The 20710-nt window shown below is 36.8% G+C and overlaps 1 protein-coding gene across 3 annotated transcripts in view; it reads right to left on the reverse strand.

Annotated features, from left to right (window-relative positions):
* Window positions 1-2867: 2867 nt before the first annotated feature.
* ERCC8 (ERCC excision repair 8, CSA ubiquitin ligase complex subunit) overlaps window positions 2868-20710 on the reverse strand; it is a 50998-nt gene continuing 33155 nt past the window's right edge. For all 3 annotated transcript variants that reach the window (XM_005889059.2, XM_070357830.1, XM_070357831.1), the window contains 3 exons: window positions 15478-15675; window positions 9445-9528; window positions 2868-2993 (listed from right to left, as the gene is read on the reverse strand). In XM_005889059.2, the coding sequence (XP_005889121.1) occupies window positions 2925-2993; window positions 9445-9528; window positions 15478-15675 (351 nt within the window). In that variant the 3' untranslated portion in view covers window positions 2868-2924. The remainder of the gene's footprint in view (window positions 2994-9444; window positions 9529-15477; window positions 15676-20710) is intronic.

A 20710-nucleotide genomic window follows, 5' to 3' on the forward strand; every position in this document is an offset into this window, starting at 1 on the left:
AACTGGCGTCTCCTGCACTACCAGGCAGATTCTTTACACAGAGTTACCAGGAAAGACCCCAAGGTTATACATCTAAATAAAAGTTACATACTGTGTAACTGTCAAAATAAAGTAAGATTCTTGATGAGAAGTCAGGTTTAGATTGTAATATAGTCACTCTAGATCTCAGGCAGGAAAAACTGATTAGGAGTTGTATAGGCTTGCCTTGAGTGTGACCAGATATTAGGAAGAGTGTGCAAAAGGAAGGCAGATCCATCAGAAAAATAAAACAAACTTCCCCAGCAAAAAAAAAAAAAAAAAAAAGCAACCTATCAACTATATAATAGGATTTATGCTTAAAGATCATAAAACTTGCTTCTATTGCCCAATGCCCTTCAGGTTTTTATGGTAGAAATAAATCCTCCTCTATAGGTTGGGTATCAGGAGAAACAATCCTAAGGGATTCTGTCTTGGTTGATGGAGAAGTATATTTCATCTCAAAAGTCGATCTGAGGTACCATCTCATGCTGGTCAGAATGGCTGCTATCTAAAAATCTACAAACAATAAATGCTGGAGAGGGTGTGGAGAAAAGGGAACCCTCTTACACTGTTGGTGGGAATGCAAACTAGTACAGTCACTATGGAGAACAGTGTGGAGATTCCTTGAAAAACTGGAAATAGAACTGCCACATGACCCAGCAATCCCACTGCTGGGCATACACATGGAGGAAGCCAGAATTGAAAGAGATACGTGTACCCCAGTGTTCAGCACAGCACTGTTTACAATAGCCAGGACATGGAAGCAACCTAGATGTCCATCAGCAGATGAATGGATAAGAAAGCTGTGGTACATATACACAATGGAATATTACTCAGCCATTAAAAAGAATACATTTGAATCAGTTCTAATGAGGTGGATGAAACTGGAGCCGATTATACAGAGTGAAGTAAGTCAGAAAGAAAAACACCAATACAGTATACTAACACATATACATGGAATTTAGAAAGATGGTAACGATAACCCTATATGCGAGACAGCAAAACAGACACAGATGTATAGAACAGTCTTTTGGACTCTGTGGGAGAGGGAGAGGGTGGGATGATCTGGGAGAATAGCACCGAAACATGTATATTACCATATATGAAACAGACTGCCAGTCCAGGTTCGATGCATGAGACAGGGTGCTCAGGGCTGGTGCACCGAGATGACCCAGAGGGATGGGATGGAGAGGGAGGGGGGTTCAGGATGGGGAACACATGTACACCCATGGCTGATTCATGTGAATGTATGGCAAAACCACAATATTGTAAAGCAATTAGCCTCCAACTAAAATAAATAAATTGAAAAAAAAAAAAGTCGATCTGAAAGGTAAACTAAGAACAATTTTACTTCAATGATTCTGATGTTTGAAGATATTATAAACTTGCCCTAGATCATTAATGAATGGCAGAACTGGAATTCAAACTCAATTACCAGTATTACTATTATTTAGTTTACCTGACACTAAAGACAGGTGTGTGTAAATGTACATATGTGTGTTTTTTGTTAACTTGCCTCTCTGAGGAACTGCAGCAGTCATTCATTTGAGAGGTGAGATGAAAATACTTCTAAATATCAGTCAAACAGTAAGTATTCATGTAAGGCTGGAGAAGGAAATGGCAAGCCACTCCAATATTCTTGCCTGGAGAATCCAGTGGACAGAGGAGCCTGGTGGGCTGCAGTCCATGGGATTGCACAGAGTTGACATGTAAGGAAGAGGGTCTGGTATACACAGACTACTCTACTGAGATCTGCATCATGATCATATTCATGTTCTACTTATATTCACAGGAATCTTCAAAAGTTTTGTGGAAATAATCTTATCATTTATCATCTTATAAAGAGAATGGTGCTTATCTTAAAGCACATACATGCTGCTGCTGCTGCTGCCAAGTCGCTTCAGTCGTGTCCGACTCTGTGCGACCCTATGGACTGTAGCCTACCAGGCTCCTCCACCCATGGGGCAAGAACATTGGTGTGGGTTGCCATTGCCTTCTCTGAAAGCATATACATAGTGCATTTTAAAAGGTAAATACAAAAACCTAACTTGTTTTTTGTGTATACCTATTTGATTTATACTTGTTCAGCTTAATTGCCTATATACAAAAATTTCTTGCAGATGAGGAAGAATCAAACTATCACCATAACTATATAATAAGGAAATAAACCATCAGAGTCACATACTATCTTTATAAAATAAACAATTTCAGTTTTCTTCTATTATCTTTTTTTCATACACAAGTCAAAGATTATTTACTTTTATTTTTATAGTTTATATTTGATGAATGATTGTTAAACATTCTAGTGTGGCCTAGTGTTATAAGTTAGATTTAATGTATACAATAATTCCCCAACAGCAGGACACAGTAATTAACATTTTAAGCTTTGTATAAGAAAAAATTCAGTTTTTAAAGCAGCTATACACTAAAACTACTCAAAGTCATACTAAACCAAATAAGACACATATCTATAAAATTTCACCTTTAGATAGCTTGACATGAAAATAAAAAAATTAAGAGGCTACTACCTAAGACCAGAGACCATGTCTTATTTATCTTTGTTTTACCACAACATTTTTCAGGTTCTTTATTCACAGTGTCATATTTACACTAATTTATCTGGTAAAAGTGCAAACTGATAAAATTTGACAGTGTGAATAAAGGACCTTAAAAATGTCATACAAGATAACTCAAGTCCCAAGAAGTCGTGGCATTTCCCTGGTGATCCACTGGTTAAGACTCCATGCTTCCACTGTAGGAAGTATGGGTTTGATCCCTGGTTCCAAATAGGAAAAGGAGTACGTCAAGGCTGTACACTGTAACAGAACTGAACTGGACAACTGAAAATATAAAATAGTCCAGTTTTAAAAGTTTTGATAGAGACAAAAGGGTACTAAGAATGATATTCATCCTTCCTCATCACTGCTGCTCCAGGCATCTTCAAATGCTGGATTTAACTGTGATCTGGTTGAAGTCTAAAAAGGAAGCAAAAAAGAAGATTCAATTATTCTACCTCATAATTTTAGGCTCACAATATAATTATGAAATCAGATAAAAGCAACTAGATTATTTTGAAAGAAACTATATAACTGTTCATTTAAAACCAAAAGTAACTTAAGAAACACCCACATTCAATATAAAACAATGCAACTTCATTTTAAATAGACATATCAGACTTTATTCAAATTATGCTTCCCTCAATGTAGTTTTACCTCATACACAGACACAGACACACAAGATGCTACTACTATTATGAAGGCTTTTTTTTTTTTTTTTTTTTTTAACCCTTTGGAGTTACCAGGAGTACAGGCATGCTCATATCCGTGTGGCTAAGACTGGACTCAGGTCTGCAGGCTGGCTTGACAGCCCAAAATATTAAAGTGAGCAATTTTTACTGTTTTGGTGGACTTGATTTTTATAAATAAGCAAAATTCATATACAGGGAATAAGGTGTTCATCAAATGGAGCAATACCCTTTTTGGTATGAAGTAGTGAGGTTTGTTTGTTTGTTATTATAGCTAGTAAAGTAGTGAAAAAAACAGACAAAATGTGTTGGATTTTGCTAACATTTTGTCATTAGCACACAGGTTTCCCTTTGAAAGAGAATATGCATTAGATGGTGTTTCAAAACAACAAAACATCACAGTATTCTTACAACTTTAGATCTGTACCTAAATAAATGTAATCAGCAATAGAGGAATTTTAATTATTTGTAGTAGTTCAAATCAATTCACTTGTTTGGGGAATTTGTTTGAATGGCTACCCTCTTATTCTTAGGCAAATGATTCAGGGACTTTAAAATGATCTCTGTTGTTTTTGAGTACCTAAGTTTTATGAATCATGTGTGCTTCTTATTTTGCAGTTTTACATTTGCTGTCAGTTTGTTCACATCCCAAATCCAATAACATATTAGTACTTAGATTATTCTTAAATTATTTTAGAAGTATTACTTTTACAACATACACCAATATTTTATGTTTAGGGTAACCCTTACTGCATATTTAAGAATGTTCATTTCCTTTTTGATGAACATGATAGCTTAGACTCTTAATATTCAAACAATGATAACAGCAGAAAAAAGTGGCTGTTTCCAGTAAATTTCCCAAGTGTCAGCCAGGATAGTCAGAAAACAATATATTAATTTAGGTATTCTTTATAGCTGTGAAAGCTATAGATCTGAGTCCTTTACTTAATCTTATAATGTTGGCCATTGTTACTTAGTTGTTCAAGCAAAATTCCATTATACCCTGTGTCCAGATCCAAAACTATTATCAAAGCTTAGCTAACTACTCACTTATTTCCAGTAGCAGTCCACTGATATGCAAGAGTAGCATACTGAAGTCTGTTGCTTATTCTTTCAACCAAGCATTTACTGAAATTCCTACCTTTCTGGGTTTATGATTTAACTACCAAGTTAGGTTATTTAGTGACAGTTTATTTAAAGACCCATTGTCCTCTGCAGTGAGGTGATTATTTTCCCTACTCTATCTCTAAAAGCCTTTAACTCTGCATTAGATGTCTACCAAAAATGTCCTTAGGTAGATAAGTCACACAAAGGCCATGTCTCCTAATTTCACTATGGAAGCTCAATATATAACCTATTAAACACTTAAGTTTCATTTGAAGAATCAACAGAGAAGCAGAATTATATTTTAATGTAAATTATTGTTGCTATGATAGGCAAACAAAAATAAGTGAAAACTAGAAATGTGGTTGCATATAAATTTTACTGTATTTATAGTAGTAAAGAAAAAAATATGAATGTATTACAGTATTATTAGAAGTACATTTTATTGCTAAACATCACAAATAAAACATCTTATAATTGAAAGCTGCAGTAAAAAACGTCACCCATGATATAGTACTGTTTGAGACCTATGGATCAATTTAACTACCATCCATTACTTCAGTTTTTCTCTACAACATCTCCTCCTAGTGGACATTCTTTCTATGCTTGAACATATCCATCTCTATTTAACCAGCCTGCCTATTCTGCTGATAGCTGTGAAGGGAAATCAGAGTTAAAGGGGATCTAGTTCAGGTCCATAGAATGCTAAGGGAAGAATGAAACCAATTTTAACATCTTCCACACATATATCTTACTAAATTTGATAAATTCAAAAATTTTTTACTGGTAATTAGTGGAAAGTCTTTAAAGGTAGAACATAGGGTTGTCTGAATATAGAAAGCAATTACACATTTTATCACTGTTGTTTATTCTGACTCTTTTGCAACCCCACAGACTGTAGCCTGCCACGCTCCTCTGTCCATGGGATTTCCCAGACAAGCATACTGAAGTTGAGTTGCCATTTCCTTCTCCAGGGGATCTTCCCAACCCAGGAATGGAACTGGCGTCTCCTGCACTACCAGGCAGATTCTTTACACAGAGTTACCAGGAAAGACCCCAAGGTTATACATCTAAATAAAAGTTACATACTGTGTAACTGTCAAAATAAAGTAAGATTCTTGATGAGAAGTCAGGTTTAGATTGTAATATAGTCACTCTAGATCTCAGGCAGGAAAAACTGATTAGGAGTTGTATAGGCTTGCCTTGAGTGTGACCAGATATTAGGAAGAGTGTGCAAAAGGAAGGCAGATCCATCAGAAAAATAAAACAAACTTCCCCAGCAAAAAAAAAAAAAAAAAGCAACCTATCAACTATATAATAGGATTTATGCTTAAAGATCATAAAACTTGCTTCTATTGCCCAATGCCCTTCAGGTTTTTATGGTAGAAATAAATCCTCCTCTATAGGTTGGGTATCAGGAGAAACAATCCTAAGGGATTCTGTCTTGGTTGATGGAGAAGTATATTTCATCTCAAAAGTCGATCTGAGGTACCATCTCATGCTGGTCAGAATGGCTGCTATCTAAAAATCTACAAACAATAAATGCTGGAGAGGGTGTGGAGAAAAGGGAACCCTCTTACACTGTTGGTGGGAATGCAAACTAGTACAGTCACTATGGAGAACAGTGTGGAGATTCCTTGAAAAACTGAAATAGAACTGCCACATGACCCAGCAATCCCACTGCTGGGCATACACATGGAGGAAGCCAGAATTGAAAGAGATACGTGTACCCCAGTGTTCAGCACAGCACTGTTTACAATAGCCAGGACATGGAAGCAACCTAGATGTCCATCAGCAGATGAATGGATAAGAAAGCTGTGGTACATATACACAATGGAATATTACTCAGCCATTAAAAAGAATACATTTGAATCAGTTCTAATGAGGTGGATGAAACTGGAGCCGATTATACAGAGTGAAGTAAGTCAGAAAGAAAAACACCAATACAGTATACTAACACATATACATGGAATTTAGAAAGATGGTAACGATAACCCTATATGCGAGACAGCAAAACAGACACAGATGTATAGAACAGTCTTTTGGACTCTGTGGGAGAGGGAGAGGGTGGGATGATCTGGGAGAATAGCACCGAAACATGTATATTACCATATATGAAACAGACTGCCAGTCCAGGTTCGATGCATGAGACAGGGTGCTCAGGGCTGGTGCACCGAGATGACCCAGAGGGATGGGATGGAGAGGGAGGGGGGTTCAGGATGGGGAACACATGTACACCCATGGCTGATTCATGTGAATGTATGGCAAAACCACAATATTGTAAAGCAATTAGCCTCCAACTAAAATAAATAAATTGAAAAAAAAAAAAGTCGATCTGAAAGGTAAACTAAGAACAATTTTACTTCAATGATTCTGATGTTTGAAGATATTATAAACTTGCCCTAGATCATTAATGAATGGCAGAACTGGAATTCAAACTCAATTACCAGTATTACTATTATTTAGTTTACCTGACACTAAAGACAGGTGAGTGTGTAAATGTACATATGTGTGTGTTTTGTGTTAACTTGCCTCTCTGAGGAACTGCAGCAGTCATTCATTTGAGAGGTGAGATGAAAATACTTCTAAATATCAGTCAAACAGTAAGTATTCATGTAAGGCTGGAGAAGGAAATGGCAAGCCACTCCAATATTCTTGCCTGGAGAATCCAGTGGACAGAGGAGCCTGGTGGGCTGCAGTCCATGGGATTGCACAGAGTTGACATGTAAGGAAGAGGGTCTGGTATACACAGACTACTCTACTGAGATCTGCATCATGATCATATTCATGTTCTACTTATATTCACAGGAATCTTCAAAAGTTTTGTGGAAATAATCTTATCATTTATCATCTTATAAAGAGAATGGTGCTTATCTTAAAGCACATACATGCTGCTGCTGCTGCTGCCAAGTCGCTTCAGTCGTGTCCGACTCTGTGCGACCCTATGGACTGTAGCCTACCAGGCTCCTCCACCCATGGGGCAAGAACATTGGTGTGGGTTGCCATTGCCTTCTCTGAAAGCATATACATAGTGCATTTTAAAAGGTAAATACAAAACCTAACTTGTTTTTTGTGTATACCTATTTGATTTATACTTGTTCAGCTTAATTGCCTATATACAAAAATTCTTGCAGATGAGGAAGAATCAAACTATCACCATAACTATATAATAAGGAAATAAACCATCAGAGTCACATACTATCTTTATAAAATAAACAATTTCAGTTTTCTTCTATTATCTTTTTTTCATACACAAGTCAAAGATTATTTACTTTTATTTTTATAGTTTATATTTGATGAATGATTGTTAAACATTCTAGTGTGGCCTAGTGTTATAAGTTAGATTTAATGTATACAATAATTCCCCAACAGCAGGACACAGTAATTAACATTTTAAGCTTTGTATAAGAAAAAAATTCAGTTTTTAAAGCAGCTATACACTAAAACTACTCAAAGTCATACTAAACCAAATAAGACACATATCTATAAAATTTCACCTTTAGATAGCTTGACATGAAACAAAAAAATTAAGAGGCTACTACCTAAGACCAGAGACCATGTCTTATTTATCTTTGTTTTACCACAACATTTTTCAGGTTCTTTATTCACAGTGTCATATTTACACTAATTTATCTGGTAAAAGTGCAAACTGATAAAATTTGACAGTGTGAATAAAGGACCTTAAAAATGTCATACAAGATAACTCAAGTCCCAAGAAGTCGTGGCATTTCCCTGGTGATCCACTGGTTAAGACTCCATGCTTCCACTGTAGGAAGTATGGGTTTGATCCCTGGTTCCAAATAGGAAAAGGAGTACGTCAAGGCTGTACACTGTCACCCTGATTATTTAACTTGTATGCAGAGTACATCATGAGAAACGCTGGGCTGGAGGAAGGACAAGCTGGAATCAAGATTGCCAGGAGAAATATCAATAACCTCAGATATGCAGATGATACCACCCTTACAGCAGAAAGCAAAGAAGAACTAAAGAGCCTCTTGATGAAAGTGAAAGAGGAGAGGGAAAAGTTGGCTTAAAGCTCAACATTCAGAAAACTAAGATCATGGCATCCGGTCCCATCACTTCATGGCAAATAGATGGGGAAATAGTGGAAATAGTGGCTGACTTTATTTTTCTGGGCTCCAAAATCACTGCAGATGGTGGCTGCAGCCAGGAAAGTAAAAGACGCTTACTCCTTAGAAGGAAAGTTATGACCAACTTAGACAGCATATTAAAAAGCAGATATTACTTTGCCAACAAAGGTCCGTCTAGTCAAGGCTATGATTTGTCCAGTGGTCATGTATGGATGTGACAGTTGGACTATAAAGAAAGCTGAGCACCGAAGAATTGATGCTTTTGAACTGTGGTGTTGGAGAAGACTCTTGAGAGTCCTTTGGACTGCAAGGAGATCCAACCGGTCCATCCTAAAGGAAATCAGTCCTGAATATTCATGGGAAGGACTGATGCTAAAGCTGAAACTCTAATACTTCGGCCACCTGATGCGAAGAGTTGACTCATTGGAAAAGACCCTGATGCTGGAAGGGACTGGAGGCAGGAGGAGAAAGGGACGACAGAGGATGAGATGGCTGGATGGCATCACTGACTCAATGGACATGAGTTTGAGTGAACTCCAGGAGTTGGTGATGGACAGGGAGGCCTGGTGTGCTGCAATTCATGGGGTGGCAAAGAGTCAGACATCACTGAGCGACTGAACTAACTAACTAAGAATGACAGAAAACTATATTATGAAAGACAATGTTTACAAATAGTTATTAATGACATGGAAAAAGTCTAAGAAGGATGCTAAGTTGTATGTTCAAGCATGATATTAACTATGTTAAAAATATGCACAGGATAAAACAAGAATGAAATAAATAAAAATGTTAAAATTGATAAACTTCAGAAATTTATTTCATTCTCAATTTTTTTTTGAATTTTCCTTATGTATTATACAGGTAAGTTATTTAAACAATCAGAAAATAGCAAGAAATGCTTTAAAAGCCTCTCCCATTTAAAGTAAATTAGTAAAAAATTCTTTATGATTTAGAAGTCACTGTACAACTTGTATAAATAATATTTACCTCATCATCATCATCAGGAACTGATTCACATAAGGATGGTACCCAAGCAAGAATATTGCAGTCTCTGCTACCACTGTAAAGTTCCTATAATACAGAAAACAAAGATGTGGTTGTGGGTCAGCTGAAAGCTGATGACAATTTGAAATGAACCATTTTTTAAATGACTAATTCTTAGGTTAGATTAGATGAAATCTATTTCTATTCCCTAAAGAAACTAGATTGATGCCCTTTTCTGTTTGTTTAAGAAATAGTAAAACTTTGTTTTGTATTTTAAAATAGCATTATCCTAATGTTAGAATTTGCTTACATGGTTAAAATTCACAAAAATCATTGCCATAGTTTTTTTTTTTTTTTTTAAATCAATTGTATCCATATATTTCAAGTGTCCGAGAATAAAAAAATGGTTGCGTCAATAACTGAACTTTTAATAAAGGCTTTCAATGAAGAAACCATACGTTGTTGTTCAGTTGCTAAGTTGTGTCTGACTCTCTGTGACCTCATGGATGGTAGCACACCAGGGTCCTCTGTCCTCCACTATCTCTCAGAATTTGCTCAAATTCACGTCCATTGCGTTGGTGATGCTATCTAACCACCACATCCTCTACTGCCCTCTTCTTTAGCTTTCAATCTTTCCCAGCATCAGGATCTTTTCCACTTAGTCGGCTCTTTGCATCAGGAGGCCAAAGTATTGGAACTTCAGCATCAGTCCTTCCAGTGAATATTCAGGGTTGATTTCCTTTAGGATTGACTGGTTTGATCTCCTTGCAGACCAAGGGACTCTCAAGAGTCTTCTTCAGCACCACAATTTGAAAGCATCAATTTTTCAGTGCTCAGCATTTTTTTATGGTCCAACTCTCACATCCATACATGACTACTGGAAAAATCATAGCTTTGACTATAAGAACCTTTGTGGGCAAAATGATGTCTCTCCCTTTTAATATGCTGTCTAGGTTTGTCATAGCTTTTCTTCCAAGGAGCAAGTGTCTTTTAATTTCATGGCTTTAATTTTAATTTGTCATTATCTGCAGTGATTTGAGAGTCCAAGAAAAGAAAATCTGATACTGCTTCCACTCTTCCCCCTTTTATTTGCCATGAAGCGATGAAGTGGATGCCATGATCTTAGTTTTTTTGAATGCTGAGTTTTAGGCCAGCTTTATTCACTCTCCTCTTTCACTCTCATCAAGAGGCTCTTTAGTTCTTCACTTTTTGCCACTAGAGTGGTATCATCTGCATAACTGAGGCTGTTGATATTTCTCCCAGCAATCTTGATTCCAGCTTGAGATTCATCCAGCCTGGCATTTCACATGATGTACTCTGCATATGGGCCTCTCTGGTGGCTCAGATCGTAAAATGTCTGCCCACAATGCGGGAGACCTGGATTTGATCCCTGGGTCAGGAAGATCCCAGGGAGAAGGAAATGGTAACCCACTCTAGTACTCTTGCCTGGAAAACCCCATGGATGGAGAAGCCTTGTAGGCTATAGTCCATGGGGTCGCAAAGAGTTGGACACGACTGAGCAACTTCACTTCTACTCTGTATATAAGTTAAATAAGCAAGGTGACAATATACAGCCTCGTCGTACTTTTTTCCCACTTTGGAATGAGTCAGTTGTTCCATGTCTGGTTCTAACTGTTGTTTCTTTACCTGCATACAAGTTTCTCGGGAGACAGGTAACATGGTTTGGTACTCTCATCTCTGTAAGAATTCTCTACATTTTGTTGTGATCCACACAGTCAAAGGTTTTAGCATAGTCAATGAAGCTGAAGTAGATGTATTTTTGGAACTCCTTTGCTTTCTCCATGATCCAATGAATGTTTGCAATTTGATCTCTGTTCCTGTCTTTTCTAAACCCAGCTTGTACATCTGGAAGTTCCTGGTTCACGTACTGCTGGAGCCATTAGCTTGAAGGATTTTGAACATAACTTTGCTAGTAAGTGAAATGAGTGCTTTGAACATTCTTTGTCATTGCCCTTCTTCAGGATTGGAATGAAAACTGAACTTTTCCAGATATGTGTTCACTGCTGAGTTTTCCAAATTTTCTGACACATTGAGTGCAGCACTTTAACAGCATCATCTTTTAGGATTTTAAATAGTTCAGCTTAATTCCATGACCTCCACTAACTTTGTTGGTAGTAATGCTTCCTAAGGCCCACTCAACTTCACACTCCAAGATGTCCAACCCTAGGTGAGTGACCACACAACTGTGGTTATCCAGGTCATTAACATCTTTTTTGTATAGTTCTTCTGTGTATTCTTGCCACCTCTTCTTAGTCTGTTCTGCTTCTGTTAGGTCCTTACCATTTCTGTCCTTTATCATGCCCATCCTTGCATGAAATGTTCCCTTGACATCTTCAATTTTCTTGAAAAGATCTCGAGTCTTACACATTCTATTGTTTTCCTCTATTTTTTTGCACTGTTCATTTAAGAAAGCCTTCCCATCTCTTTGCTATTCTGTAGAACTCTGCATTCTGTTGGATGTATTTTTTCATTTTTCCCTTGCCTTTTCCTTTTCTTTTTTCCTCAGCTATTTGTAAAGCCTCCTCAGGTAACTACTTTGCAGGAACCATAAGAGTTTCTAACTAAAATAGGCCAGGAATTGAAAAAAAGTTTTATTTAGCTCAAAACTGCCTAACTAACTAATGAAGAGCATTAAGATTCATATGCCAAGCTTGTTGAGAAGCTTATTTTATAAGCTGGGACTGATGCAGTCAATGGCAATGTCTTTATGGATATGGTGTCTGTACATGCTTAACAACGTTCGTTCTTCTTCTGACAAAACTTCAGAAATATGTTATATTGGCTAGTACTGAAAATATTTCTGTGGGGCAGTGAAATAGATACTCTCACATACAGAGGGTATAAATTGATATAATCCTTTTAGAAACTGAAATCTCTGTATGTGTCAGAAGTTTTTGTATACATTTCTAAGAAGTCATGCTAAAGACACGTATGAAATTCAAGGTTATTATCACCAATATTATATTTATAATAAAACAATAATTTTCCAAATATTATTGTCTAGGGTTATGATTTATATATAAATCTATGCTGCATTAATATGATATATAGCCACTAAATTTGTTTTTGAAGAATATTTAATGACACTGGAAAATAGTGTCATTAAAGAGAAAGGAGTAGGATATAAACCAAATACAGAGTGAAAAGAAAAAAACAGGATGTAAAACACTAGGTCAATTTTTTAAAAAGCTACTAAGCAAAGAATAAGGGCTAAAAAGAAAAATCAGCAAAATGTTAAGTTAAAACTCTGACTGTTTACTTTTCTCACAAATGTATTTCTACACAAATATTTCTAACACTACAACTTTCTTTCTGATCTGGTATTAAATTATTTAGTTTTATTTTTATTCATCTCAAAAGCGATTTGAGGCATAGTAAAATCAGTATTTTTCTAAAAAAAATAAAAGTAAAGGTTCTTGGTAAACAGAAAATAAGATTATGAAGTAACTTATAGGAAATATAGATGTAAAGAAAATTAAGTAAATTATGCAAGGAGATCCAATCAGTCCATTATAAAGGAGACTGGTCCTGGTTGTTCTTTGGAAGGAATGATGCTAAAGCTAAAACTCCAGTACTTTGGCCACCTCATGCGAAGAGTTGACTCATTGGAAAAGACTCTGATGCTGGGAGGGATTGGGGGCAGGAGAAGGGGACAACAGAGGATGAGATGGCTGGATGGCATCACTGACTCGATGGACGTGAGTCTGAGTGAACTCCGGGAGTTGGTGATGGACAGGGAGGCCTGGCGTGCTGCGATTCATGGGGTTGCGAAGAGTCGGACACGACTGAGCGACTGAACTGAACTAACACATTATCAAATTTCCTAGATGGAACAAAATTCTACAGACTGTACTGTTTAAAATTTAGAATGCACAGTTACTGTGGATGGTGCAAAGATATTTTCATATGCCCAGTGCTGCAGAGCAATTTAGTTCCTGAGAAGACAAGATTATATACTTAAGATAAACTAAGGTCAGGTAACCTTGTTTTCTCATGATTAAATGAAAGTGCTATATCTTTGCCAGGAATATCACATACACTTTGGCAATTTGACTAAGCTGATGCTTGCCAGTCTTAGTCAAGGTAAAATTATTTTATCTTTGTAGTTAATATTTTGTAGGGTGCAACTTTGAGACTATGTAATATCCATTCCTCATCAGACTTTCAAGTTATTAGGTTAATTACTAGTAGCAGAATGGATTCAGGAATCCCTATTCTAGTCAATAGAAAATAATCAACTATTATCATTATTTATTTTGATGTTGGATATATCTTCAAATTTTTATATTTACAGCAGAATTACTATAAATATCAATTTTATTTTCCAATAGCGAGTTTTTGTGTAATATATAATTGGTAAAAGGGTTCTGCTGCTAAATGGATGCAAAAGCACTACTCTCTTACTTTTATAATTAGATTTATAATTATCTTCCTTTTCATAAATCATAATAGATGGAATGGGATAAGAGCTGGAAGCTTTCTGATATAATAAAGTAATTAAAATCTTTCTTAGTACATAGCACATGCAGAAACGATATTTGTCAAGAGGCAACTGGCCTCAGCTTTCTGGCTAGACCTGGTCCAGTGATTTCAGGGACTGAGAGGAATCAATTATCTTTACTTACTTTTAATCTGTTCTAATCCATCTTCACTCACTTTCAGTCCAATCTTCCTAGCAGGAACATCTGCTAGGAAGCTCTGATACGGTGAAAAGCGATAGCTGGTAGTCAGAATACTTGAATTAAAATCTTGGCTTTGTCTCTAGTGACTCTGAATAAGAAAAGTACTGTATTCTATAAATTTCTTTGAATGGATAATCACCCTCTGTCAATCTACTTGCAGATTTGAGGCAGGTTATATCACCCCCTCGTTGCCTTAGTACTAGTTTCCCAGAAGCAACACTAAAAATAGTTAAGAAGTAGTACATCAGGTGGAGAAGGCAACGGCACCCCACTCCAGTACTCCTGCCTGGAAAATCCCATGGACGGAGGAGCCTGGTAGGCTGTAGTCCATGGGGTTGCTGAGGGTCGGACACGACTGAGTGACTTCACTTTCACTTTTCACTTTCATGCACTGGAGAAGGAAATGGCAACCCATTCCAGTGTTCTTGCCTGGAGAATCCCAGGGACGGGGGAGCCTGGTGGGCTGCCGTCTATGGGGTCGTACAGAGTCGGACACGACTGAAGCAACTTAGCAGCAGTAGCAGTACATCAGGAAACTGGCCAATCAGAAGAGATACTAGACATAGAGTAGAAGCAGGGTTTTAAAGGTCCCTCTTAGTTACTAGGTTGAAGTAAGGTCTAGGAGGCTCTAGGAAATACGGTGAAGCTGGAGGTCATGTAAGGGGCTTAGTACAAAAGCTATGTAACAAACTAAAGGATATGTGTTTGAGTATTTTAATAATGAATACTGCCATATAGATGTGTGCTAGCTGAAAACTAGCCCTGTATATCTTACTTCACAGTGTCAGACACAGATTAAGTAATGCCTATTAATGAGTGACTGAATAGGTGATAAAGTCCCTCCAAGCAATAACTCATGGACGGAGAAGCCCGGTAGGCTACAGTCCATGGGGTCGAAGAGTTGGACACGACCGAGCAACTTCACTTTCACGCACTGGAGAAGGAAATGGCACTCCAGTATTCGTGCCTGGAGAATCCCAGGGACAGAGGAGCCTGGTGGGCTGCCGTCTATGGGGTCACACAGAGTCAGATATGACCGAAGCCACTTAGCAGCAGCAGCAATAACCCACAATTTTCATTCTTTCGGTATTTAATTTTTATAAGCCTCATTTTCCTCATCTACAATGCAGGGAAAAATCCCAACAATCTCGCTACACTTAAGAATCACTTAAAGGAGCATATGAGATAATCTATGCAAAAGTTCTATGGAGAAAACACTCTGTTCCATTGGTGAGACTAAAGAGAAAGATTAAGATGTTAAAAAAACAAAACCCATAGGTTTTGGCAAGTTAGCTACTCGAACATTTTAAATTCCCTTAAGTATCATTCTTACCTGGAAATTAGACTGAAATACACAGCAGTCAACACTTTTATAGTGTCCCTTAAGCATAGTTATCTGTTCTCCAGAGTAAATTGTATAAACAGCAATGGTGCTACCATATGGTACAAAAACAAATTCTGAACTGCAGCCAGAGGAGACAGTGAATTTCAATCCTTTTCTACTATCATTATATACTTTTCCATAGTTGACCTGCAGGATGTAAAAGCATAAAGTTACTTAAATATGAATTAAAAAGACAATAAAGACAACTATTTACTTAAAATATTATACTATAGAAACAGCTCCAATAAGTCTAAAGAAAATGATTAGTGTCCTAATAGAAACAAGGACCAATGACATATATGTACATTTTGCATACAAGGGAAGTACAAATAGTAAAATGACCCACAAAAACAAATGTTCACATTTCAACCTTGATAGAAATAAAAATGCAAATTAAGGTAACCTTGAAAAATTATTTTAGATCGTTTAGCAAAAATTTTAATAAACCATTAAGACACTCAATATTAGTACAAGTGAAGTAAATATGTAGATGGCACTGTAATTTGGTCTTCCCTTTTAAAAGGCCAAATGGTTTATTATGCAACAAAATATAAAGTATACCTTAATAATGACACATATGTATATATAAATACATTTTTGGAGAGAGAATAACTTTCTTTTTATACATATATAAAATACATATAACATAAAATTTATATATAAATATACATGTAACAAAATTTATAGTATAAAAAAAAAAATACATATAACATAAAATTTGCCATCTTAACCATATTTAAATATACGGTTCAGTGACATTAGGGCTTTCCAGGTGGCTTAGTGGTAAAGAATACATCTGCCAATGTAGGAAATGCAAAAGATGTGGGTTTGATCCCTGGGTCAGAGAGATCCCCTGGAGGAGGAAAGGACAACCTACTGCAGTATTCTTGCCAGGATAATCTCATGGACAGAGGAGCCTGGCGGGCTACTGTCCCTGGGGTCACAAAAAGTCCTACATGACTGACACACATCAGTGACATAAAGCATATTTACACTGCTGGGCAACCAGCACTACCATCCATTTTCTATCTTGCAAAACTGAAATTCTATACCCATTAAACAACAAAGATATTCTTACTCCTTGACCTAGTAACTACTACTGGGAATTCATCTTAGGCTAATAAATTAAACAGCAAAAAAATATGCCCAGAGGAGTTCAATGTGGCCTTATCTAGAATGGCAGAGTAATTGAGAACAGATGTAAATTCCTAAGAGTATTATATTAATTCTAGCTTATACAGCAGTTAAAAATTATAAGTTTGAAATTATGTAGAAAATAGAAATAAAAGAACACAAATAGTATATATACTCTAATTGCAGCTTTATATAAAAAATTATATATTTGCAACAAACTAATAATTCTGCACCTGTACACCAAAGTTGCAAGCCCAACAACATCAGCATCACCTGCACAATTAGAAACAGAATTCCAGACCCCATCCCAACCTACTGAACTACAATCTTCATTTTAACAAGATCCCCAGATGATCTCTAAGTCCATCAAAGTCTGAGAAGCTTTGGGCTAAAGATATTGACAGGTTTACTTTCTGCTGATAATTTAGATAAGCAGCTTAAGGTAAGTATAAAACCAGTATCTAATGATCTGAGAATTATGAGTGAGATCACCAAAATCTCCCTTTACTATGGCTAATACTGGAGTTTAAACAGTGAGTGATTTTCCCTTTTTTCTTTTTCTAAAGGTTGGGTGGGAGTGGTGTATGTGCGTGTGTGTGTTCGTGTGTATTTGTGCACATGTGTATGTGTGAGGCTCAAAAGGACATGCAATGGTAATTATGGATACTACACTTGGCTTACACACCATTGAGATTTACATGTGACAGAAATGAGCACATGTATTCAGCAATCCCACTGAAGGAGTAGTATAGTGAAATGTTAAAACGTTAAACTTAAAATCAGTAGATTTGGGTTTCTGAAACCAACTCCACTCCCCTACCTTTTTTCTGACTCTTTTGAGTAATGAATGACTTAACTTCTGAGTTTCATTCTTCTAACATATTAAAAGGAAATAAAATTGTTTACCAGAGATTGTGAAGAATAAAAAGAAATAATGCATAAGAGAAAACCTAGGATACAAAAGTATTCAGTGAGTCCCTAGATTTATTCATTCTTATATATTTAAAAGTATAACATTTCCCCACTTGTGTATTTTGATCCTTCATGTACAACAATTTGTAGAATAACATCAGGGTGGGAGGATGGAGAAAAAACACAACTAGCAGAAAAAGAAAAATCTCAACTAGCAATTTTCTGTTCCTCCTAGAAAAATTATGAACTGCTAGACTGTAATGGTCTTTTTCATAGATCAGAATACCTACCTACAAAACTTATGTTCTTTCCATTATACCACATTCCGTCCCAAATGTGAACTGGAAAGTGTTCAATGAGGTATAAATACTGAACTAGGTCTCTAACTTCTGTCTGTGGTTTTAGGTGCTCCCCTGCAATCCATTTTGCAACTTACTGTCCTATTAATCTTGGTAACTCACTGTTGTGATCAAATCACCTTTGGGCTCTAAACTATCAGTACCTTTTCAATATCTATGGAATGAAGTTCTAATAACAGATTAAGGCAAGGAGAGATCTACCATTTACTAAGTGCTTAGTGTCATACACTGTGCTAGATGATTATCTAAGCTCCCAATTTTATGACTGTAAGTATTTACCATAAAAAGCAGTGTGACAAATATCATACTATATATTATTATGAAAGTAAGTGAAGAAGAACTAAAGAGCCTCTTGATGAAAGTGAAAGAGGAGAGTGAAAAAGTTGGCTTAAAGCTCAACATTCAGAAAACTAAGATCATGGAATCTGGTCCCATTACTTCACGGAAAACAGACGGGGAAACAGAGGAAACAGTGGCTGACTTTATTTTTTGGAGCTCCAAAATCACTGCAGATGGTGATTGCAGCCATGAAATTAAAAGATGCTTACTCCCTGGAAGGAAAGTTATGACCAACCTAGACAGCATATTAAAAAGCAGAGACATTACTTTGCCAACAAAAGTCCGTCTAGTCAAGGCTATGGTTTGTCCAGTGGTCATGTATGGATGTGAAGAAAGCTGAGCACCGAAGAATTGATGCTTTTGAACTGTGGTGTTGGAGAAGACTCTTGAGAGTCCCTTGGACTGCAAGGAGATCCAACCAGTCCATCCTAAAGGAGATCAGTCCTGGGTATTCATTGGAAGGACTGACGCTGAAGCTGAAACTGCAGTACTTTGGCCACCTGATGGGAAGAGGTGACTCATCTGAAAAGACCCTGATGCTGGGAAAGATTGAGGGCAGAAAGATAAGGGGACGACAGAGAATGAGATGGTTGGATGGAATCACCGACTCAATGGACATGAGTTTGGGTAGGTTCCGGGAGTTGGTGATGGACAGGGAGGCCTGATGTGCTGCGGCTCATGAGGTCGCAAAGAGTCGGACACAACTGAGCAACTGAACTGAACTGAACTGAATAACAGGCTACTTTTGGTTATGATGTCTTCAAGTAGTTATGTACAGGCTTTGAAAAGATTTTGATGGGGAGGAAAATTTCACAGATGTTGGATAGGATGATGGCAAATACAATTCCTTATCTTATGAATTCCTTTTATTGTCCCAGAAATATATACATCTTCTCACTGCGTAAACACCTACAGTGATGCACAGACTCCGTCATAAGACAGCTCATTTCACTGTCAAACAACTATCAGCATAATTAATGACAGGTGAGGAAGAACCACTGGAGAAGAAAACAGCAAAACATTCCAGTAATCCTGCCTGGAGAATTCCACGGACAGAGGAGCCTGGTGGGCTCCTACTCTTAAAGAGCTGAACATGACTGAGAAAATTACACTTTCACTTTTCAACATTTACTGAATGTTAACATTTGCTGTAAGTAACAGACAATGTGTACTAAATGTTTTACATGTATTATTTCATGTAATATGCAAAACAATACTATGAGACAGGCAGCATTATTAAACAAAAAGAAAACACTTAGAAAGGTTAAGTATTTCAACCAAGGTCTCTTGGCTAGTAAACGACAGAATCAGAAACTAATCTAGGTTACAGTAATCAAAAAGTATAGTACTACACTGTTGTAAATTATTTTTCTTTCATTCCACTAAATGATCACAATCTACTGTAATACTAGTGAGCACTAGGTACTGTGGAATCATGTAAGCTGAACTAGAGGAGTTAAAGAGAAGTTGTGCCTGAGATGAATTTTGAAAGCTGAGAAGCAGCTAGCACAGAAGAAGAGAGTATTCTAAAGCAAAGGCAGCAGTCTATGCAGCAGAATGGAAGGGTGAGAAAGCCTGGCATATTTAAGACCTCTAAGTAACTCAATAGGACTAAGGGCAGGGAAAAAATGGGGAAGTGACAAGATATGATGATATAAAGCTGGTGAGTCAGAAGAGCCAGCTTACGAAGGCCTTTTGGACAGTAGGCAAAAACATTATTTTAATGACCTGAAAGTGTACTGACGAAATACTGAAAGACTTTCATTGGGAGATGAGTTTGGGAAAAGTTAGAAGGACTTAGAGTAATTAAAGAGAGCAATCCTGAGGGTCCAGAGTAAGGCTGGAAGGGAAGACAACTATGAAAAAAAGAAGAAATAATTAACAGGACCTGTAATTTGACTTAATTAGGAAGGTGGGATTTAGGAAGGGAAGAATAAAGGACAGACTCCCAGTTTCTAGACATTGGTAACTGGGTGAATGATAACATCAGTAACTAAAACAGTAAATACCAGAATAGCTATTTTAAAATTTTGTTGTTGTGACAAAAGCTATCTCTCTGTGAATTTTGACTGTGGGTATGTGTTCTGTACTCCAAGGCAATGGTCTCCTTGCAGAGTGCAGCTGGCACCTCAAGGAGTCTATAAGATGATCCATAATTGTGTGAGAGGAAAACGTGAGAATTTCTGTTTCTTTTTAACTAAAAAAAATAAGAAAATAAGCTTTAATAAAATATATAGATTCACAACACTAGGTGTATATAAATTACAAATAATTATATATACATCTGAAGCATGTATTTACACATTTTTCTCAAAATGGTAAGGACACTACTCAGCAGGTAGCACCCTACAATGAAGATGGTTATCATTTATGATATGCCTATTACTCAGCAGGTTATGGTCCAACTCTTTACCTACTTCCATTCTGCCCTTACAATG

This window comes from Bos mutus, chromosome 20 (genome assembly GCF_027580195.1).
Source record: "Bos mutus isolate GX-2022 chromosome 20, NWIPB_WYAK_1.1, whole genome shotgun sequence".
NCBI lineage: Eukaryota > Metazoa > Chordata > Mammalia > Artiodactyla > Bovidae > Bos > Bos mutus.